Below are 23,373 nucleotides of genomic sequence, written 5' to 3'. Positions count from 1 at the left end.
AGATTTTTTTGTAACAGAGTTGATTGCGTGTTGGAAAACTTATAGATCACTTTCACTGTGCTTATGTTAAGGATAAATTGTCCTGGGTTCTTTTCTCAGAGGTGCCTAATGATCACTTTTGGCTGAGATACAGAGGGGTTGGGCCTGCAGGAGACAAGTCTTAGTTCAGGCTGGATCTTATAGGAAAATAGTCATGAGTACTCGTGCTTTCTCATACTCATCCAGAGAGAATGCAGGAGTTATTATCCCACTTTGATGGAGGAGAAAGCAGAGGCTTACCAAGTTCTTAAGGTTCTTCAGAATAGTAAGACTTGAAACCCAGGTTTTCTGATCCCCAGACCTCTTGCTCACCACACAGTACCACTACTGAGTGCAGTGCCGGTAGAATGAAGGTTAGGAGTACAGGTTCAAGTCCCAGCCCTGCCATTTGTTCACTGTTTGGAAGTTGCTTAACCTCTGAGCCTCAGATTCCTTCTCAGTCATATGAGGGAAACAATAGGCTCACCTCGAAGGGTGGTTGTGAAGGGGTTTTTTTAGTCAAAGTACAAATTAAAAACCTCCAAACCTCTGACTTCTTTTGGACCCATACAACTGTGCCATCCTTTTCAAAAAAATAGTATCGAAGGAGAGCCAACATCCACTGTCATCCTTATTCCCAACTCCCACTGAGATGATTGACCTCAAGCATACGTCAGTTGGCTTTGGATAGTGGATGTAGAGAATACTGGGAAAAATTTTTTTCTTTAAATTGTTGAAAATATGACAGAATAATGAGTATGGATTGTATGGAAATATGTCTCTCCCTTTGAAGGAATAACTGTGCGTAAGCAGCTTTTTCTTTCTTCCTTTGGGACTAGGTTCTAAAAGGCCAGGGTACCCAGATACGTGTTAGAATTTAGCACTCAAAAACGAGGTAGCAAAATCATTTCAAAATACCAATACTGTTTCAAGAAATCTTTAGAGAAACTGTTCTAAAGAATCTCTAGATTCAGGGAAAGTATTTCATTGGCATTTGAATGGAATAATATTGTCCCACATAACTTATTCAATAGTAGATTTGTATAGCTTGAAGGGTCTTAGAAGTCATCTAATCCAGTGGTTCTTAATCTTGGCTCCACATTGGAATCACATGGGGAGCTTTAAAACATAATGATTTAAAGAGAGTTCAGTTTTTAATTGGCCTGGGATGCAGCCTGAGCATAGGGATTTTCTTTTTTAAGCTCCCACAGTGATTTTAATGTGCAGCCAAAGTTGAGAACCACTGATCTAATCCAACCTCTTAATTTTAAAAATTGGGAAACTGAGGCACAGAGAGGTAGGCCACTTACCCAAAGGCATTCAACCAGTTAGAAAGAACATCAGCACTAGAATTCAGGCTTCCAGACTCCTCATCTCTTTTATACATTGCTTGTTAGGAGTAATTTTACACATGCCCATTCTTTGCTAATTTCTCCTGTTCTTGCCTCTAATGATATGATTGTGGCCTGGCATCAAACACTGATGATGTTTTGCCTTCTTCTCTTACCAGCAGAGGAGATGAGAGATGAGGAAGTCCATACCATCCCTCCTGAGCTACGGATCCTGCTGGACCCTGGCACCCTGCCTGCCCTGGACAACCCACGCATCCGGGGAAGGGGAGGCCAAAATGGAGGTTTCCCCTTTCCCTTCCCCGATATCTCCAGGAGAAGCTGGAAGGAAGGGGGAGAAGATGGGATCCCTCGGCCAAAGGACCCTGTCATCCCCAGCATACAGCTGTTTCCTGGTCCCAGAGAGGCCGAAGAGATGCAGGGGAGCATGGATGTTGCCCTGTCAGTCAAATGTGACAATGAAAAGATGACTGTGGCTATAGAAAAAGATTCGTTTCAGGTGGGTGCAGTTTCTTAAAGGAGAGAAGGGAAGGCTGCCTCCCTTCCCATCTTGCCTCAGTCTGTGTTAGTTATTTCCAGCTCTTTCACTTTTGAACTCCAGAGATTTGATACTGTTTTCTCAGTTGGATGGGCTCACTTCCCCTTGGCTGTGATTCTCACCCGGTTCCTGTTGTTCTCAGTGAGGGGGGTTCCAGATCCTTGTGTGTCAATATTTTGCTATTGAATTTCCAAGGCCAACAAACACAATTCTGGGGCTGTTGAGAGATGGTAGGCTGAAAGGAGGTAAGGGGGGAGGGGAAGTGCAGGCCTCCAGCAACTTGGAAGGTCTGGACTTGCAACGTGGAAGACCAGGCAAAACGTGTTAACTGCATGCTGTAGAATGGCCTGTGGGCCCCCCTTTATGTCTTCAGTCGTTGTTGTTTCAGGCCAGAGGCTACTCTGGGATGGAGCTCACCCTGTTGGATCCCACATGCAAGGCCAAGATGAATGGCACCCACTTCGTTCTGGAGTCTCCCCTGAATGGCTGTGGGACTCGGCACCGGCGATCAGCCCCTCATGGTGTGGTTTACTACAACTCCGTGAGTGTTCTCCAGGACAGAGCTTTCCCTTTGCCAGAGCCTTGCTGGGTGTTACCTTAAAATTAGTCTTAAGACTTCTAGGAAAGTGAGGAGGGTCTGAACAAAGCCTAGTGTCAGTTCTCAACAAAATGAGATGTAGTATGACCCTGAACTCTTTTATTTGTTTTGTTGGTGAGTCTGTGGGAGTTGGGAGGCCCTGTTTTCTCGGCTGGAGCATTTGTGGTGATCTTTCCCACCCTTCCTTCCATCTCCTCTTGGCAGAGTTTCACTGGCAAGGTGATTATGACTTTTTCTGACTAAGCTGCAGGCTCGGATGGCCTGGTCCACATAAGGATAAAATCCAAGCCCTTGGGCTATGAGCGAGCACCTCTATACAACTGAGCTAACCAGAACCGTGGTCTCTCTGACCTCATCTGAGTCTTGTCTAGAAGTAGGAGAACTTCTCCCTCCCTCATGAACAAAAGAACCAAAAGAGAGAAGTCTGAAAAGGTCATTCAAGAAAGTGTTAAATCTCTCTCCATCTCTAAGAAAGACCCTAAATTGAAGAAAATCTTCTATTTTTGAAGTTACCCAGAGAGAGATTCCACAGATTCCCCCAATGATAATCCATTGCAATAGCTACCCTTCACTTTCCAGACATGATTCTTGTCAGAATCTTGTCAGAACAGATTCATCTAAATCTGTTCTTATAGAGATGGACACTTAACAGTGAATGTTAAAAGAATTTGAACATGAAATTTCAAAAGGACTTTAAAATGATAATTTTGCAACTTGAGTTGTACTTTTGATGGTAGAAATAGGGCTCAAAGATCCCTGTGTCCAGCTTTGACATGGTGTGTGTGTCTGCACTCAGCACCTACCCCACCTTTGGCTTGGCATGGGGAGACCCCAACTGCTCTGTTTATTCCACTGCCAGTCAACAGATAGGCTCAACCTAGCCAGAGAAGAGACTGGCTCTCTGGTCAGTGTGGCTCATGTGGAGACTGACTGTCCTGTGAGCCAAGGTTATATTGTTCCTCAGACAATCTTAGAATGTTTGAGCTGGAAAGATCCCTAAGCTGATCTCATTCAACGTCCTCATTTCACAGGTGAGGAAATGGAACTCCAGGGAGTTAAGAGACTTGCTTGGATTTGAGAGACTAGTTAACAGTAGAGCCAGGACTGAATCCAGCTTCCGGACCACTAATCTTCCCCCAACTCTAGGTAGCGGCAGTTACTCTCCCTTTGTTACTGAAATCATTTATTAACCTTTGACTTCTATGATGAACCCTCTTCTGCCAATTCCAACACTAATTTTCTTGCAGTTATCCAGTTTTTCCAGATGTAATGAATGTCATATATTACTGGTATACTTGATTTTGGAATTTTAAACTTTTATCTAAATTAATGCCAATAAGAGGCCATGGTAATCAGTCTGTTAAGTAAAAAAAAAAAAAAAAAGTGCCATCTGCCTCAGGAGAGAAAGGTATATTCATTCTTTCTTTCTTTTTTTTTTTTTAAATTATGATAGGGTAAGTCATAACCTAACTTGCTTTAGTTGCATCAGTACTTTCTTTTGAGGGCCTGGTAAAGAATAGAGAGGCAGTTTTCCTTCATTCCCTTCCCATCCACCTCTTCAGTGGCTACTTCAACTATTTCTTCCAGTTATAATTGTTTGTAGTAATTTTCAGACTTAATATATATTTTTGTTTTGCAACATATTAAAAATCTAAGGACGTGGAGTGAAAAATCAAACAAAAAGTATAACTATCCTATATATGCAAAGAAATTAGGAGTTAATTTATGGAGTCCTGGTCCTTGGGTGAATTTTTTCATCTTATCTGGAGCTAACCTAGGAATAATCATTTCAACCAGTGTTAAGATAGGTTGTCATGGCATAAGACATGATGTTCTTTCCTGCATCTATACACCATACAAAAGATATATTGGGGGACTTCCCTGTGGCACAGTGGTTAAGAATCTGCCTGCCAATGCATGGGACACGGGTTCGAGCCCTGGTCTGGGAAGAGACCACATGCCACGGAACAACTAAGCCCGTGCGCCACAACTACTGAGCCTGTGCTCTAGAGCCCATGAGCCACAATTACTGAGCCTACGCGCCACAACTACTGAAGCCCGCATGCCTATAGAGCCCTCACTCGCCACAACTAGAGAAAGCCCACATGCAGCAACGAAGACCCAACGCACCCAAAAATAAATAAATTTATTTTTTTAAAAAAAGATATATTGGGGAGATGGAGGAGTGCAGGAGTAAAAGGAGAGAATGGCTCAATAGTAAACATCAGGTCCTTTGCTTCTAACTCAAACCAAACATGATCAAATCTTGACAGATACAAAGTACAGGACTCCTTGGATTAACCAAATCAGTATTTCTTAGAGTTTTCAATATAAAGGTTCCTAAGGAGAACCCCTTCCCACCCCCCACAGTAGAGGGGGGCCTATTGACAATCCCATCCAATCCCATTTCAGTGTCTGGTGTTTTCCCACTGTTTGAAATAATTTATATTTTGTCACAGGGGAAAATACGTATTTTACTGTAAATCTTAATTTGAACATGCATTGGGCTTCTTTTTTTCATATCACTGAGGATGAAGTCCTAAAAATACTTGAAGTTGGTTTTTTTTTTTTAATACTTGAAGTTGGTTTTTTTTTTTTTACGTCAGATTTTCAGTTTGCCTCAGAATTATTACATGGGTGTTTGTGTGAGGTAGAACCAAAGGCATGTGATTTGGTGTTTTTATAACTGTGCTTTCCTTGCCTTTTAGATTGTAATACAGGTTCCACCCCCTGGGGATAGTAGTGGCTGGCCAGATGGTTATGAAGATTTGGAGTCGGGTGATAATGGATTTCCGGGAGATACGGATGAAGGAGATACTTCCTTCTTCAGCCGACCTGAAATTGTGGTGGTATGTGTTTATTTGTAGTAGGTAGTTTGTAGAAACCGGTGTCTTTTTGGTCAGCTTTAGTCAGGGACTATTGGAAAATAAAATCAGATGTTAAAGGCTAAAGCTCATAAAGCTACAATCTTCATTTGACTGTGATTTATCTCCATCTGTGTTTTTTTTTTTTTTTTCCAGTTTAATTGTAGCCTGCGGCAGGTGGGGAATCCCAGTAGCTTCCAGGACCCACCCAACAGAAATGTCACCTTCAACATGGAGCTGTACAACACTGACCTCTTTCTGGTGCCCTCCCAAGGGGTCTTCTCTGTGGCAGAGAACGGACATGTTTTTGTTGAGGTGAGACCCAAATGTTAGCCTTGGGCTGTTAGGTTAGCGCAGATTCGTAGTAGCTCTTGGGCATGAGTGAAAGCAGCTGGGGCAGACCTCTTCCTGCTCTTCCTCACCACTTTGACCAGCTCTTCGTGAGGGCGTGGCTTAGAAAACACTCCCACGTCGATTTCTGACCAAAGCAGGAAATTTCAGGATTCACTACGTTCATTCTAAATGGAGAGAGTAATTTGTAGATGAATGGATAAATGTTTAAAAAAAAATCAGCACTGTGAATTCTAATAAAGCCCTGTCCTTACTTTGTCCTTAGCACTTTTGCTAAGGACAGTTGTTCAGTAGCTGCAGTATCAGAATTAACCAAGGAATATTTCAAACCACCTCAGAGACTATCTTTTAAACTGTGGATACTTTTGAGTGAAATACTATGTGTTACTGTATCTCGTGAAAATTGCTTTTTCTAGGTCATCATCTAAATGTATCTATAAATTCATTAAAACTATTTCCTATATATAACAATAATAACCACACATAACATAAATCTTTGGAATGACTACAAAAATATTAGGTAGTGATGGTAATAATGAAATAACAACAGCTAACATTTATTGCAGATTTATTTTGTGCCAAGCTCAGTTATAAGTATTGCAGTATTTTACTCTTGAAAGCAATTCTGTGAGACAGGACTATTAATATCCCCATTTTGTAGATGAGGCAATTGAGGCACAAACTTGTCTAAGGTCACACAGTTAGTACCTACTAGAGTTCAGAGTCAGAGTTCATGCTCAGACCATCTGGCTCCAGAGCCCACACTGTTATCCACTGGATGTTATCGTTTATCCTAAAAGTACCATTTGAAAGGGGGAGAAAATGTAACCTCTTAGCAGTGCAAATATCCAAGTTCACAGATTGGATTCTAGAGAAGATCAATATCCTCATGGCCCCAGAATGTCTGCTGGACTTACATGGAAGTCGTCCTCTGTTGAGCTGGTTTTGGTGCTGAGCTGCAAGCTGGTGTTCTCCTTCACTGTGGGAGGAGGGAGAAGCTTAAGGGGCCAAAATGGGATACTTCCATATATTAAAAGTGACTTCAGTGCACATATTTCTAGTTAAGAAAGACAAATAACTCACATTTGTACTGATTCTGGGACGGAGCCCAGTGGCTCTAGACATTTTCCTGGATTGTCTCCTTTTTGATTCCCTGTTCTAAGAGATCTTGTCTTTCGTTGGGTATACCTTCTTTCTCTGCTGGGGAAAGTATACTGCTTTCTACATGCTGTCCCTAATCAGAGCTCTCTCCTAATCCAAGATGCGTTGTTTTCTTCTTGCTTTTCTGGCTGCACAATCCACATGTGTGGTTGGTCAGTGGTTTGCTGTTATGCTATGGGTTTTAGGGGTGCTGCTTCATTGCAGTTTGCTCTTTTCCAGATGTGTGCCTGGCTTTGCCAGGCTATGGCGTTGCTGCCTTAAATCTTCCTCATGTATCCTACCCTGGGTGTTTTGGGTTTTTTCCCCCACCCTGCCACCCCCAGTGTTGGCTTGCTTGAAATTCATTTTCTTTTTCATTCTTATTTTCCCATTTATATATCATCTATATTGTTCATAATTAAATTTAATCAAAGACATGGTCAAGTGATGGAAAAAAGTGAACCAAATCTTTTTGCTATACCATTTTAAATATCATTATACATCATAATAATACATTGAAGAGAATCTGGGGAGGGGGAAAATGGTATAAACTGCTTTATTTTAAAGTTGTTTTAAACCACCTGAAATATGAGAGAGAATCTGTAAGTATTTTGCTAAATAGGATAGCAGCCATGCCTAGTCCTTGTTTCCCAGTTTGGACTCCACTGCTAATAATAAAATTTTTATTTGGGGAAAGTGAATAAAACTTACCCAATCATTGGCTTGATCTAAAGAACTATTTCCATGTTTCTTCTCGTGGTCATCCTTATCACATCCCCTCCCAGAATCTTCTATTTCCTCTAGATCCTAGTCTCTTCCTTTAATCCAGGACATTATCAGCTTTGCCACCTCATCTTTGGTCATCCTTGGGTGATAGGTGGTCACATAGTTGGCAGCTTTTCTTTTAGTTCATTTGTCTTGGGAAATTAAAAGAATATATTTCTATATATAACCCCCCAAATTTAAATCTAGACTAATACTATTAATAACAGCTGGCATTTCTTAACTAGAAGGGAACTGTGTTGTGTGCATGTAATTTTGACTTTACAGATCGTCACAATCACTGTATCTAGTCAGTGTTAGTGCCCTCGTTCTGTGGGGGAGAAACCAAGGTTTAGTGCTCACAGCGTGTGAGCAGCAGAGTCCTGCCACTACTCACTTCTGTCCATTTCAGAGAAAAAGACTTGTTGACGATTTTTTTCCTCTCATCGAAACAACTTTTTGGAATACCTTAGACATTCTGCCATTGCATACTTTCTTTGAGATTAGAGAAGAGGTTTGCATTTCTTCTGTCACACATTTTTGCATTGTGGGTTCTGAGTTCATGTTAAAGGCCACTTTTTAAAATAGGCTATATGTAATTTGCCATTTTCCCAAGGTTAAATATCTCATTTTTGGAAATACTGTAAAAATAATGAAGTGTGAATATTTTCAGACTACCAAATACTACTTCCTGGAAAGACTTCTTACCAAGCACCCTCCTTGGCCACATCATGGGTGGCTTGAATTGACCCTGTAGCTGTAGTGAAATAGTGAAGAGAAAATAGACGGGCTCAGAAGACCTGGGCTCAAGCCTTGGTTTCACCCAGTGTTTGTTAGATATGATTTTGAACAAGTCAGCTATCCTGTGTGTTCAGTTTTTTCTCCATTTATAAAATGAAGATGAAAATATTTATCTCATAAGACTATTCTCAGGGATTAAGCCTTAAGGTACAACAAAATGTCATTATCACAGTCATCTTTGTTTAGCGTCTTGCAGTTAACCACATAGGGATCTTTCAAAATAGTGCCGTGGCCTAAAAGCCCCATGCAATGTCAGGGATTTCCCCTGGGTATTTCAGAATGGAAAGTGTGTTTATATCTTCATGCCTTTGAAAGGATTCTGCGGCTATTGGCCTATGGTTGAGGACCAACTTTATTTCTAAAGTGTTTAAGTTTATTTTGATCCTGAGTTTAGTCAAGGAATGAGGCAATAGAGGGGAGAGGCAGTTCACACAGTGATCCCTGTGTCACCAAATGGAGGATCCAGTCTGGTTTGAGGAGTTTAGCTGAGTTCAGGATAGTTGAGATTTGAATTGGTAGTTGAGATGAGAATTGAATTCTGTTTACTCTTGGCCAAATACTACTTCCTGTTTCTAAAGAAAAGAACCTTAACAAGGTTTGGACATAGCCCATACAAATGTTTTGTAAGAGGGAAGTGTAAATGAGTCGGAAACATTTCCAGATTAGATTTCCCTTAAAACACCCTTGGGCTTAAAGAGTGAAGGGAGAGTACTTGGCAAGGTCTGGTTTGGACCTCTGAGAAGCTGGGACACTTCGCCAGGCCTGTGATCGCCACCAGATTGCACCCTCCCCGACATCCAGCCCCAGAGGCCAGCTCTGCCTGCTCACCATGAAGCAGGACTTCAGGCCAATCTATAGCTTTACTGCAATGTTTTAGGCTCAGTCTGACTTGCTGCAGTTTAGAAGTTTGGTCTTCCGTGCCTAGTTGAAATAGATTCTACCTCTGTCCTTTATTTTTTGAGTAATTTTTTTTTCTTTTTTTTTGCGGTACGCGGGCCTCTCACTGTTGTGGCCTCTCCCGTTGCGGAGCACAGGCTCCGGACGCGCAGGCTCAGCGGCCATGGCTCACGGGCCCAGCCGCTCCACGGCATGTGGGATCTTCCCGGACCGGGGCACGAACCCGTGTCCCCTGCATCGGCAGGCGGACTCTCAACCACTGCGCCACCAGGGAAGCCCCTGAGTAATTTTTTAAAAGAGCTTGCCTTACAGGTGATACACTATTAATGACATTAGGGGCTTTGCCTACTGGTGTTTTGTTTATTTGGGAAAATCCACTTAGGTGCATGATGTACTTTTGTTTTTATTTCCCAGAGGACTTATGGGAGGTTGAAGAGACTTATATATCTTGTATTATAGACTCTTCCAGGCTGGGACTTGAACTAAATAATTCACTGTATCATCTATACCAAGTTTAAAGGAAAACATCTGTTTCTTCAAGTAGTGTGTGTTACTTTTGTAATTAGAAGGAAGACTATAGGGATATGTTAAGAAAGTAAAGCAATGTCTCTCATCAGAAGGGCCGCTTTGGTATGTTACCCTTGTGCCTAGAGTGAAAGTGACATGCTAACTTGTTTCTGAATTGATCTTTCTGTTCTGTTGTAGGTGTCCGTTACCAAGGCTGACCAAGAACTGGGATTTGCCATCCAAACATGCTTTATCTCTCCATATTCGAACCCTGATAGGATGTCTGATTATACTATCATTGAGAACATTTGTCCTAAAGATGAATCTGTGAAATTCTACAATCCCAAGAGAGTGCACTTTCCTATCCCGCAAGCCGAGATAGATAAGAAACGATTCAGCTTTGTTTTTAAGCCCATCTTCAACACCTCCCTGCTCTTTCTACAGTGTGAGCTCACATTGTGTACCAAAAAGGAAAAGGACCCCCAGAAGTTACCTAAGGTTAGTGGGCCTTCATCCGTTTGTACTGTTATTTTGACATTTTTAGGTGAGGCAGTGACCTACCAGAGAAGTTTAATCACAAGTTACATGAGGTTTTGGGTTAGGGAACTGCCCAGTTGAAGCCATAAAGTTCATGTTAGCAGGGAACTGTGAGTTTTATGGAGTCTTAGAGAATAAATCCTGACAGTATGATTTTTTTTTTTCCATGCGTGCTACTCAGTAGTATCTTACGAATGATAAATCAAGACTGTTTTCCACTGAAGGAGAGGTCTGGCTTTATCTTTGCTATTCAGATAGTATCCAGTGCCAAGAGTACAGAGAGCCGAAGGACAAGTTCAGTGTGAGGATTAATTTTTCCAGGTCCCGCTGAGATTTGTATTGCAGTTGTTTTTTGACCTTCTCTGTGTGAGTTATAAGGTTGACTTGTCTCATGAGGACTTCTAAGGGAAACTAACAAATATTTTAATTTTTCTTGGTTTCTCATCGGTTCGTCATGTTCGCCTCATGTCACTCCCCACATTGAACCAGTACATTCTATTGCCACAACAGAAATCAGAACCCTTTGACCTTGCTGGCGTGGCCAAGGTAGGGGGGATCAGCAAGGGTAATTACCTCATCATTTTGGCCTTGTGCACAAAGGGTATCTTCTGCTTAGTTTTGTTTCTATGATCTGCCATAATTATGTATAATATCATATGCGCATTTATTTTTTAGGTATCTCACACAGTGTAAGCTGACTTCTATTCCTTTTATAATCACATATCAATTAATGTCTAAAAGTCTAATAGTCAAGTCATATCATTAATAATGTATTGTATGGATGGAATTTTCTCACCTGATACATAGGTTTTAAGAGATGGGTGTAGAGGGAGAAGGAAAAATTATTATTATTGGATGGATTACCACTGATGTGAATCCTTTGCACTGTTATATTCCCCTGGTCATCCATTTCTCCATAAGACCATAGGAAATTTTATAATACATTTGAAAATATAGCAAATCTGATTTCATAGTCCTCAGGGAGTACATATATATATATATATATATATATATATATATATATATATATATATATATGGTGATTTAGGCTGTGTTCTTTAGGTTGCCTTTGGAAACATTGGTGCCTTAGCTGTGTGGGCCTTCACTTTCCAGTGGCCATCAAGGTTGGGGTGTAATGGACCATGGTAGAAAACCACGTGGAGCTTCGTGCATGGCTGGGACCCAGAGGATAACTTTTAGGAATTAGGGATCTAGGAGGAGAGGCCTGGCAGTTACCAGGGGTCTTTACTGATGGCTGTGGCTGTTACCTTTCAGTGAGCCTGGCCTGTGGCAGCCCAGCTTCATAGTGTGTTAATCTGTGAAAATTAGTCCTAATATTTCCTTCCAGAACATTCAAAGGAGAGTTCTAAGTCACAGGGGATGACATGGGATGTGACCCTAAGCCTGAAGTCGCTATTTATATCCAAGGCAAGATAGAATGGAAAGAGCATGGAGGACCGAGAAGGAAGGCCTGCTGCTTACCAACAGGACATTAGCAAGTCCCTGACCTCTCAGAACCTGCGTGTCCTCATCTGTACCACTGAAGTAATAGTACCGGCTTCCCTCCTGGGTAGAGGAGCAAATGAGACGGTCGATATGATGGCAGAGGACCATTTATAGAGGTGTTACCACTGTCCCTCTGTTTGCTGCCTGTGGTTAATATTTCCACATTCCTGTGAGTGCTTTCTATGACGATAGACAGAGCCAAAGAATCTTCTAGGAAGAGTTCTCAAAGATCGTTGAGTCCAACCCTGCCCATTGCTGATGAAATTGAGGCCAGAGAGTTCAGTGTCTTGCCCAGGGTCTTGCAGTGAGTTCGTTGTAGAATCATAGACTCTTGCTTAACCAAAGAACTAGTAGGAAAGTAAGAAGGCTTTTCCTAAAATGCAAATCTTTTCAGTAATGATTCCTCTCCACAGAAAATCCATTGTTTCTCTTTACAAGAGGGCTATTGTAAAGGTTTTTCTTGTTTGTTTGTTTGTTTGTTTGGGGGAGGGGGGGAGGGGGGGAGTTGTCTTATAACATATATCTGACTTTCATGTTGCCTAGAGCAGCAATGACAGTAAAGCTACAAGTCTTTGCTTTCTTGTGAATGGAAGAACTGGAAGCTAATTAACTTTTCTGGGTACCTTGCTGTATATAGACTTCTAAAATAATTGATATATTTCTTCTTCCAACAAAAGGGAATGGATGTCATTGACATTAGCATTTTACCCACTGATGGGCATAGATAAAGAACCAAAGTTATTTTAAAGAAAAAGATAATGGAAACAGATACACTAGGCTTGGGCATGCTGGTTCTAAGTTTGGAGCCTTAAAATAGCTAGAAACAGCTGATCTCATGGCCTCCACACCTGGGCACAACTCCCCAGGACTTCATTTTGGAACATTAAAAGCAGATGACCCTGGAAAGCTTCATTTTGTATGAGCCTATACCAGAGTTAAAAAATCAAACATACTCGACAACATGATTATCTTTTTGGACAACAAATGTAAAATCTGTCACCCTCATAATGCAATACATGAAGTTTCCCACAATCACAAATCACAAACATGAACCATTTATGTGAAGCCAGCTTGGTGAAGGGCCAACATTCGTCATGTAGTTTTTTTTATTTTTCAGACTAAATAACACTAAAAGCTCCAGTTGTTTTGTGGGAAGCCGTCCAGCCATGTTTGCATCTTCAAGTGCAGCTGAGAATACACTAGGGCTGCTCTCACATCTCCCAGATTATTTGTGGTTCTTTGAAACCATCCCAATGTCCTGTTTTTCTGGGGTAAACAGCTGTGAGCTGTCTGATAAGGGGCCACAGGTCAGCTGTGCAGGCCCTTTGGAGTGACCTCCCGACTGCTTTGCTCTGCCTCTCTGCAGTGTGTGCTTCCTGATGAAGCCTGCACTTCGCTGGATGCCTCGATGATCTGGGCCATGATGCAGAATAAGAAGACGTTCACCAAGCCCCTCGCTGTGATCCACCATGAAGTACAATTTAAAGGTGTGTTTCAAGGAGGCTCAGTCAGAGAAGAGGGGCCTGAGGGCTGCTCATAAAGAAGCTGCAATACTGTAAATCAAAGTCCACTTGTATTCAGAAGATAAATTAATAGCCAATTAGTAACTTTAGAATAGAATTCTTTGCCCAAGGAGTATTTTATTTAGTTGGTTCTCCTGCTGGCATGCGGTTAGTGATACATTTGCAAATGATTTCCTTATTTCTTTATTTATTTTCCCCTTTTTGGCCGTGCTGCACGGCATATGGGATCTTAGTTACCCAACCAGGGATCGAACCCGTGCCCCCTGCAGTGGAAGTGTGGTCTTAACCACTGTACTGCCAGGGAAGTCCCAATGATTTCCTCTTTAAATATTAGATCAAAGTCTAGGTTGCCTCCATCACATCACGATGTCACTCTCCCTTGCATGCAAATATGCTTCCTTGAGGAAGCATAGGAGAGGGTTAGAGTTCCTGCTGGAATTGCATGTAGTCCATAGCCCATTTTTCCATGACCTACTGGTAAAGGTTGTGCTGGCTGCACGCTATTAGAGTACTTTTTCAGGACCGCAGATGCCTTTGGGGAGGGCACTGTCTATGTGAACACCATCCATCTTAGGTGTCACAGCCGAAAGAAGGCTGAGAACTGTTCAAGTGCATTTTTATAATTTAGTTTTTAGAATCTTATGCACAGCTCTTGGCTTTCCCTGCTAGCTGGCTGTGGCACTTTGGAGCTCTCCCCTTAGGTTCTGGGGTTTCATTTTCTTTATCTGGAAAAAAAGTGGTTTCGACCAGATGACCCCCAGAGGCCCTTTCAGCTGTAACACTCAGCTGTACTGTTTGAAGAAGCAAAACCATTTTTCATTCATTTCCCAGCCCTCCTAAAGTTTGTGTGAAATGTACATATGAGATGTTTATTGGTTCCTCATCAATGTTTTTGTTGTTGTTGTCTGTTTTACGTTATTAGGTTATTAGTTGGTTTTGAGTCGTTTGAAACAGTTATAACAGCCTCAGTCTTTCTAAGTGGATTGCCCAAATAGTTCCTTGTTTAATGGGTCCAAGGGAAAGAAATAAGAATAAATTAACTGTGTTGCAAAGTATATGTGACAATTGGGCGACAGCTGGCTCTGTTTTGTGCTGTGAAAGTGGTTTAACAACAGCAACAGCTACCTGGTACTCCATCTGTTACTCTTACCTATTTTGAGAGAGGTCATTCTGCTGGTAACTGAAGGCAGCAGCTTGCTTTTTCCTGTGCCAGACAATAATTAGGCATCAATATTGCAGCCGTATAACTTCCAGTAATTCATTCATCCATTCTTTTAAGTCTGGTGGTATTTTTCTAAGTAATTCCTCTTTTATTTAAACTTTGTAATTATCCTGAAAGGTCAATGTTTTCTTTACATAAAAGTTCAAGAGTAAAGTTTTACCAAATATCAAAGCAATTTCATGAGATATGCTAATTGAGAGTAGATTTTAGTGGAGAAGCATGCGGTGAAGAAAGTTTATTGCTTCGGTTTGTTAAACAAATTGAGAAGGTTAGACTGTAGGCTGGCTTCCCAGAGGCTATATGCAAATGCTGTTTCTAACTTTACACTGAATGGGGTAGATTTTCTGGCAGTTTTTAGCTTTATGAGTGACTCCTCTCACCTTTTATGTTTATTTTCCTTTGACTCTAGAAGCATTTCTCCTCAGTGCAGGCCATTGGGGTCTGTGCTTTCCTTCTACCTCTCAGTGAATTGGAATAATCATTTATAAGGGGAGTGTGGCCATTTGCCTGATAACATTGGTCTCTTTGAAAAATAGCAGGATCATGAATGTTCTTCCTGCCAGACAGCCTAATGTGTTACTGTAGTAAGATAACATACTATAGTATCTCTGGAAGTGGGCAGATCTCTTGTTGGGAATAACTTTGGGGGTAAAAATTTCCCAACCAATGGGACGATTTACTGTCTTTTTACTATGTGGGTGCTCTTTGGAGACTGGGCCAAAATTCTAGCTCTCCCTGGCCATTTGGTCCATCTTATTTCTCAACACTTGGGTTTTCTGGGGCAGCAGATAGAGGTTTTCAACTTCACAGCCAGCCACAGGGCTGCTCTGTGGCTACCACTGCCAGTAGCATGGACACATTTCAGGTGGTGTTTCTTCCTTCTGTGGACAGGGAGTATAGGCCATCAAGACTAAATAAATAATTCTGGGTCCCTCCTCTGGGGCACTGTTTTTAATGGAACTTTCCTGAACCTTGCAGCACATCTTTGCTACCTTTGATCTCTCAGTCCCTTGGGAACCAACATTGGATTAGAATTCTTTTGCTTCTTAAATTTTCAATAATAGATGATAATGGTAGTGGCAATGATGGAGATGGAGATGATGATAATGATGATCTAACATTTATTGAGCATTTACTTAGTACAAGGCTCTGTGCTAAATGCTTTATGTGGATAATAGTATATGATCCACATAGCCCCTCTGTGACGCAAGTATAGTATACAGCAAGGATGGCCAAGGCATATAAATAAATGGTGGGTCTGGGATTCAAATCAAGGAACTTTGATTGCAGAGCCTGTGCTCTTAAACCCTATGCCTTGTCCTAGGGGGAGGTTGATTCTAGTTTTTAATAAAAACTGCAAGCAGGGCTTCCCTGGTGGTGCAGTGGTTGAGAGTCTGCCTGCCGATGCAGGGGACACGGGTTCGTGCCCCGGTCCGGGAAGATCCCACATGCTGCGGAGCGGCTAGGCCCGTGAGCCATGGCCGCTGGGCCTGCGCGTCTGGAACCTGTGCTCCACAATGGGAGCGGCCACGACAGTGAGAGGCCCGCGTACCGCAAAAAAAAAAAAAAAAAAAAAAACAAACCTGCAAGCAACATAGGCATCTATCTCTTCATACCCGTCTTCCTGGCCCCTTCCCCTGTTCATGCCGCATCACACTGGTATGCAAGTTAGCACCCAAGTACTCTAATAATTATGAAATGAAAAGAAGTTGAAGAATTTACACTATTTATACTATGTGTAAGATGGATAACTAATGAGAACCTACTGTATAGTACAGAGAACTCTACTCAGTGCTCTGTGGTGACCTAAATGAGAAGGAAATCCAAAAAAGAGGGGATATATGTATACGTATAGCTGATTCACTTTGCTGTACAGTATAAACTAGCACAATATTGTAAAGCAACTATACTTCAATAAAAATTTTTAAAAAAGAAATGGGTTTAAAGGAAGAGGAGAAATGCAATAATTTGAGAAAATTTGTTTTCCAGCAATATATTTTATTACTTATTTTAAGTTTTCATTTTAATTTTTATTGATTTTTAATTATAAAATTAATACCTATTCATTCTAACAGTTGATGCAATATTAAATGTATAATAAAATAGGTAATAACTAGTCCTTAACCCACACCTGGTTAATGAAAGTTAACAGTTTTTGTATCCTGTGTATATCTTTCCATCCCTTTCTCTATGCTCATATAACCGTATACAAATAAATAGAATCTTTTCATTTTCAGAAAAAAAAAAAAGAATTTAAGGAAAAAAGTCTGTTCCCCCAAAGGGTTAAGACGTTGGGAAACATGTAAACTGTTTAAGAGAGTATTAAAGTTTAGGACAAGTTCTGTGACTTTGAATTGTAACTCACAAAAAAGCCCAGGAAACATGAATAGTTTATGCAGATTATGGTTTATGGCAAAACAATTAAAATAGTTGAGGTGGTGCCATCCTACCGTATTTTCTGAAATATTTTGAAGTATAGGCAGGTTAGTGCTGTTTGCTTTGGATGCTGTGACCACCTTTTACAGCATTTGAGAACACTTGGGCTTACATAATAAAAATGATTACACCACGTCAGTGATGATTTTATTTTTTAATCGTGAAAGGGAAAAGTAATCATCTGAAATTTAGGGCATATATATATATAAAAAATGGGGGGCACAAAAGAACATCCCCAAATTTGCCATTATTTATATACAATTCATATGTAATTCTTAGCAAGTTAAGTGTTTAAAATACTGAATTTTCTCCATATTTCTACCACATAACTTTTTTTTTTAAACATCTTTGTTGGAGTATAATTGCTTTACAATGGTGTGTTAGTTTCTGCTTTATAACAAAGTGAATCAGTTATACATATACATATGTCCCCATATCTCTTCCCTCTTGCGTCTCCCTCCCTCCCACCCTCCCTATCCCACCCCTCTAGGTGGTCACAAAGCACCGAGCTGATCTCCCTGTACTGTGCGGCTGCTTCCCACTAGCTATCTATTTTACACATAACTTTTTAAAGATTAAAATGTGTTCAGGACAGTACCTGGCATATCATGGGCACTCAGTAAATGTTAATTTCCTTTCCTTCCTCTTAACATCTCAGCCAAACTAGGGTTTTTGTGGGGGATTAGAGGGGAGTGGAAGGGAAAGTTATGAACGTCAGTTGGAAATTAATCCAAGAGAGGCGTTACTTTTTGGAACACATTTGATTTTTCCAGAACAAAAATAGTCTAAAGCACCAGCCAGGTTTTGTCCTCAGGCTGAGGTAGAGATGAGGGGAAGCTGAGTAGAAAGATGGTATGAATGTTTAATTAACAGACCAAGACATTCAGTCTCTATCCCGTAAGCAAGAGATATCATAGGGTTTTTTTTCATTCAATGTGCTTCACATTTTGAAAACGTTTTACTTTAGAAAAGTTCAAATATAAGCAGAAACAGAGGTAATAGTAGAATGAACTCCCATAAACCCTTCAATTGGTTTCAACAATTACCAATTCATAGCCAATTTTGTTTTATCACTTCCTGTCCCTGGATTGTTTTGAAGGAAACCCAGACATTTCATTTTATTCACAAATATTCCAGTATGCACCTTTAAAAGTTGAGACCCATCAAAGATCTCAAGTAGAGAACCGATGGTCAGATCATTTAGGAAGACTACTCTGAAAGCAGCATGGAAGTTGAGTTGCTAGGGTATGTATGCAATAATAAGATATATATGATATTTATGGTTATTTATAATGGAAATGTTTATTGCGGACCTACTACATGCTTGGCATATAGTAAACAAATTTTCCTATCTTTGAATGAAGGCTTTACAGTCTAATGCACTACTGATGTTTTGGGCTGGATAACTCTTTGCTGTGGGCGTTATCCTGCGAATTGTAGGATGTTGAGGAGCATCCCTGGCCTCTACCTACTAGATGTCCTTAGCAAACCCTTCCACCAGCAGTTGTGACAACCCAAAATGTGTCTAGACATTTCCAAATGTCCCCTGAGGAGCCAAGTAGGCAAAAATCACCCCCAGTTGAGAACCACTGATGTAGTAGAAGGATGCAGATAAGTGAATAGGCAATTGCAGTGATATTGAAAGAACCCAGAGAAGAGATTAATTTGTTAAGAGTGCAATAAAGTTAGTAAAAAGTATATCTTCAATGGCCTGCACAAGCTTCTTTGTCTCCCCATCCTTCTGTGCCAAATACTAATAGATGTGGGTGCCTGTTAGACACCTCATTTCCCTGTGGGCCTGCCTGGTCCTGCCATGTTTAGGAGAACTGAATTGAAAGCCTGAGGCCAGAAGCTGTGGTCAGTTACTCATGCATAAGCCCAGAAATATCCCTTTTATGAAAACCATGCCTAACAGTCTGAGGAGGGAAATTTTGGTTCTGGGGCAGACCAAAGTTTGCTCAGAGTATATGAAAAGATTTAATTCTGAATGTTGATTATAGTTTGTTCTGTCTGTAAAGAAATCTTTACTGTTAAAATTCTCTTTACAGTAATAGCTAGGATTCCTTTCTTGCAATCGTACCCTTAAACCAAAAGTAAATATTGTCCTGTCCACTCTTTTCCTTTCAGCATGCCAAATCGATCATAGGGTTCCGGTGGAGATCAAACTATTTTAGTTAATCTCAGGGGTTATTGGGAATTTTGGAACCAAACTGTTAGAGGATCAAATCCTTTAACCTTGTATCTGCAGCTTGTGCTTATTATTGTTTATGCACAGAAAGCATGGAGGAACTTCGCCTCTGGGGAAATGAGCAACAACTGTTTCTGCTTAGCTCTATGAGGAGGCCCCTATTTGGGGTGGGGTAAGAGGATTAGGTCATAACGTAAAGCCATTAAGAATTTTAAAACAATGTCATCTCTCACACAGGCCTTACTATAAAACCTACATTCTCACATCTGATGTTTCCTTAGGGGAGCATCATTATTTGAAACCTCTTGGGGATTTTGAGTGACAGAGTTTAACTATGGGTGGTTGATTGAATGGAACTCTTCCCAGAAGTGTGTATATTTCTCGCATGATGAACGCTATAGAAACCTTTAAATGCCTTTGGACTTAGTTCAGCGTATCAAACCACTACTTCTTGAAGAATTTTGTGGTTAGATACCCCTACTTCATAGGACTCTTGAGAGTTTAAAATGAGAAAATATAAGTGAAGGTTTTTTGTCAATTGTAGAACACTATACAAATGTACAAAATGTACAAATGTACAAATGTACAAATGTAAGGCATCACTGTTGTTACTTTATTGCTGCCAATAAGGCTGGTGGAGCCAAACTCCCAGGAGACAGTCTTTTATGTGCATTGTGTAGTTGGTGTGTGTTCTGCACACTGAGATAGATTTTCTTAAAAACACACAATTATTTTAATTTTCTTAGTAATTTTATTTAAGTATAACTTTCGCATATATCCTGATCCCAGGGCCACTATGCTGCACAACTCCAGGGGGCATCGTTCAGTTGTAGTGGCTTTGATTCATCCCATAACATTACTTCCCTTAGAGCTGGACCATGATACCCCATGCTGCAAGAATGTGATCAACCAGCTAAGATGGTTAATCCCGAGACTTTACAATCCTATCCAGCTTTTTTTATTTTTATAAACATCAACTCAAATGCTGCTTGTTTTGGTCAATTTTTCACGTTTTTTTTTTTTTTGCTTCCCTATGGATTCCAACACAAGGTGTGTGTTCCTTTATTGAATGAAAATGGAGATAAAGAGAGGCACTAAACACATCACTTTTAAACTCTCAAGAACAGGGGCAGAGTCTGTGTGAGGACTTAACACATTTTTTCTATAAAGGGCCAAAGGGTGAATATTTTCAGGTTATGGCTTATGGAGTCCCTGCCTCAACAATATATAAATGAATGAGCCTCGTTATGTTCAAATAAAACTTTATTTATGGAAGAGATTTGACTTTCATATAATTTTCACATCATAAAATATTATTTTCATTTTTTTCAATGACTTAAAAATATAAAATTCATCTTTAGTTCACTTAAACAAAAATAGAGTGGTTGGCTGTTATATGCTACCCCCTGGTCTATGATATTCTCACTGTTGAGAATAGCATGTCACTATGCACAAGTACCTTCTTTTTTTTTTGCTGTATGCGGGCCTCTCACTGCTGTGGCCTTTCCCGTTGCGGAGCACAGGCTCCGGATGCGCAGGCTCAGCGGCCATGGCTCATGGGCCCAGCCGCTCCACAGCATGTGGGATCTTCCCGGACCAGGGCACGAACCCGTGTCCCCTGCATCAGCAGGCGGACTCTCAACCACTGTGCCACCAGGGAAGCCCACAAGTGCCTTCTTAATCAGTGCTTCCCCAGCTAAGGACAGAGCAACCCTCACCAGTCATTTAGCTTACAGGGCAGAATCTGGAATCCTTGGTCAGCCCCTACCCTGATGCTTTCCAGCTCTGACCTTGGGCTGGTCACATGATAACAGTCTCAGACTGCTCATGGGTAAAATAGTGATAAGAATTCTTTTTCTGCCTCCCTTACGGGGCTGGTTGAAACCTCAAATGAGATTAGGCTGTCTAGCACTTTCTGAACGCAAAGGCATTGTATAGAAATGTCAAAGCATATAAGCATTTTCTTATAGTCTTATTCCAAATTTCCTCTATTGCCTTTATTTTCAAAAAGTGCATCAACATTCTAACCATCCTCCACCAAGCATTTCTGGTAAGGCCGTTCTATGGTAGGCTGAGCCCTGAGGATATACAGATGAATAAGATCTAGACTCTGCCCTGGGGGTAAAAAAAATTGAGAGAATTCCAATGTGATGTGGCACATTTATAACAGAAGAGGGAGGGAATGGGCAAAGGTGGGAGAGACTTGCCATGCTGGGATGGGCACGGACTATGAGATAATCAGAGAAGACCTCCCTGTGAAAATGCCAGAAAGCAGGTCTGGGAGAGGGGGAGTACTTGAGGGGATGGCTTGCAACTTGTGATGACATGGAGCCACATGGAGAATTGGGGGAACTTCACTACAGGAGCCCAGCACAGGTGAGGAGCTCATGAGGAAAGGAGGCTGGAGAGAGGTGGATAGAGGGAGGCAGACCTCTCTGTGCTGTGCTAGAGAGTTTGGATTTTTTTCCCCATAAACGAAGGGAAGTCATTGAGTGTTTTAATCAGGGCAATAGCATAATCAGGTCTGAGCTCTGGAAAAGTCACTCTGGGGGCACATATGGGGGGAGAAACATTTGGGGTGGGAGAAGTAGTGGTGACAAGGAGACCAGTTAGAAAAGCTCTGTAATAATGCAGATGCGTGATGAGGAGCTGAACTATAGGATGACTGATAGTATTAGGATGGAAGAATGAAGATGCCTTTACAACCCTTGTGTACATTAAAAGACTTTTTTTTTTTTTTTTTGCGGTACGCGGGCCTCTCACTGTTGTGGCCTCTCCCGTTGTGGAGCACAGGCTCCAGACGCGCAGGCTCAGCGGCCATGGCTCACGGGCCCAGCCACTCCACGGCATGTGGGATCTTCCCGGACCGGGGCACGAACCCGTGTCCCCTACATCGGCAGGCAGACTCTCAACCACTGTGCCACCAGGGAAACCCTAAAAGACTTTTTTGAAAGTCGAATAATACTGAATACACTGGGGGAACACAGGATTTAAAGATATTGGATCCTTTTTTAAATAAAAAGAAAGGTACACGCACACACACACACATGAATTATCAGACTCAGATTCCTTGAAGGTGTTTGCCTTCAATTTTTCTTTAAATTGGAGAAACTGTACAATTGATCATTAACAAAGTACAGTGTTTAAAATTTCTGAGTAATCCATGTTATAGTCTTGATACCTAAAGAGGATAATTGACAAAGCTTTTACAAAGGAAGTCTTTATTAACAAATAGAAGTGTCAGCCTCTGCTGAGATTTCGATGACCTTTCGCTTAGAACTTGGTTTCTCTGTAGAACGCATCATGATTTATGTTTTTGTTTCAGAAACAGGTCCAAGCATTAAGAAACCGATTCCAGTTTCTCCACGTAAGTCTTTATGCAACTGTTTCGAAATAAAGCCTCCTGGGCTTTTATAAGAATGAGTTGGTTATGGAACATTTGCCAAACTTTGAGTTTTGATAAGAAGACTTCTGCTCTCATTCTCCCTCACCCCATTTTTCTCGTACTTTCTTTTTTCCCTTCCCCTGTCATTCCTTCATTCTCCTTTCTTTTTTCCTCTCTACCTTTGCCATTTTAAAATAAGAATTTGTTAACCCATTGGTGTGTATCACCTTAATGCGAATGTAGTAACTTTCTTAGTTTTAGAGAAGTTCATCTTCTGAATACTTATATCGATTGTGATCTGAAAGCATTAACATACAGCTATGGGAGGGGTTTGCTTTATGTATCATCAACAGTATCTACCTGCTCAGAGAAGTAGTGATAAAGGAACTAGCTGCTATACCATTAAGACAATCACTAGTCCAAGGGGTGTTGAGAAGGCTTGTAAGACAAAAAGGGAGAGAGACCCAACTGCTGCAAAATGGTGCATTGGAAATTATCTGGGCCAATTTCATTGCTTTATACAGAAGAAAACTCTGACCCAGAAGTATTTAAGTGACTTCCCCATGGTTATAATTGTCACTGAGGCAGGACAAGAGCCTGGGCTTTCTGGGTGTGCACCCAGAGCTCTTCTAGATAATGTTGCCTTGTGAGGAGAGTCTATACTTTTTTCCTCTTTAAGACTTTCCAGGTTAGCCTCCATGGCTGACCCCGTCACATACACGTAAAAATAAGTCTGGAGAGTTCCTTTATG

The 23,373-nt window shown here is 41.1% G+C and overlaps 1 protein-coding gene across 6 annotated transcripts in view; it reads left to right on the top strand.

The window, feature by feature from the left end:
* TGFBR3 (transforming growth factor beta receptor 3) overlaps nucleotides 1-23,373 on the top strand; it is a 200,072-nt gene that overhangs the window by 161,742 nt on the left and 14,957 nt on the right. The window contains exons 9-16 of one of the 6 annotated variants that reach the window (XM_060090110.1): nucleotides 1,532-1,866; nucleotides 2,294-2,446; nucleotides 5,212-5,352; nucleotides 5,524-5,682; nucleotides 10,024-10,323; nucleotides 10,873-10,908; nucleotides 13,235-13,355; nucleotides 22,563-22,604. In XM_060090110.1, coding sequence (XP_059946093.1) covers nucleotides 1,532-1,866; nucleotides 2,294-2,446; nucleotides 5,212-5,352; nucleotides 5,524-5,682; nucleotides 10,024-10,323; nucleotides 10,873-10,908; nucleotides 13,235-13,355; nucleotides 22,563-22,604 — 1,287 coding nt within the window. Of the gene's footprint in view, nucleotides 1-1,528; nucleotides 1,867-2,293; nucleotides 2,447-5,211; nucleotides 5,353-5,523; nucleotides 5,683-10,023; nucleotides 10,324-10,872; nucleotides 10,909-13,234; nucleotides 13,356-22,562; nucleotides 22,605-23,373 lie in introns of all 6 variants that reach the window. The other 5 variants (XM_060090112.1, XM_060090109.1, XM_060090115.1 and 2 more) reach the window with 5 other exon arrangements.

The sequence above is a fragment of the Mesoplodon densirostris genome, chromosome 2 (assembly GCF_025265405.1).
Source record: "Mesoplodon densirostris isolate mMesDen1 chromosome 2, mMesDen1 primary haplotype, whole genome shotgun sequence".
Taxonomy (NCBI): Eukaryota; Metazoa; Chordata; class Mammalia; order Artiodactyla; family Ziphiidae; genus Mesoplodon; species Mesoplodon densirostris.
Note: the sequence above shows the minus strand (reverse complement) of the source record. Positions and strands in the feature narration are given on the sequence as shown.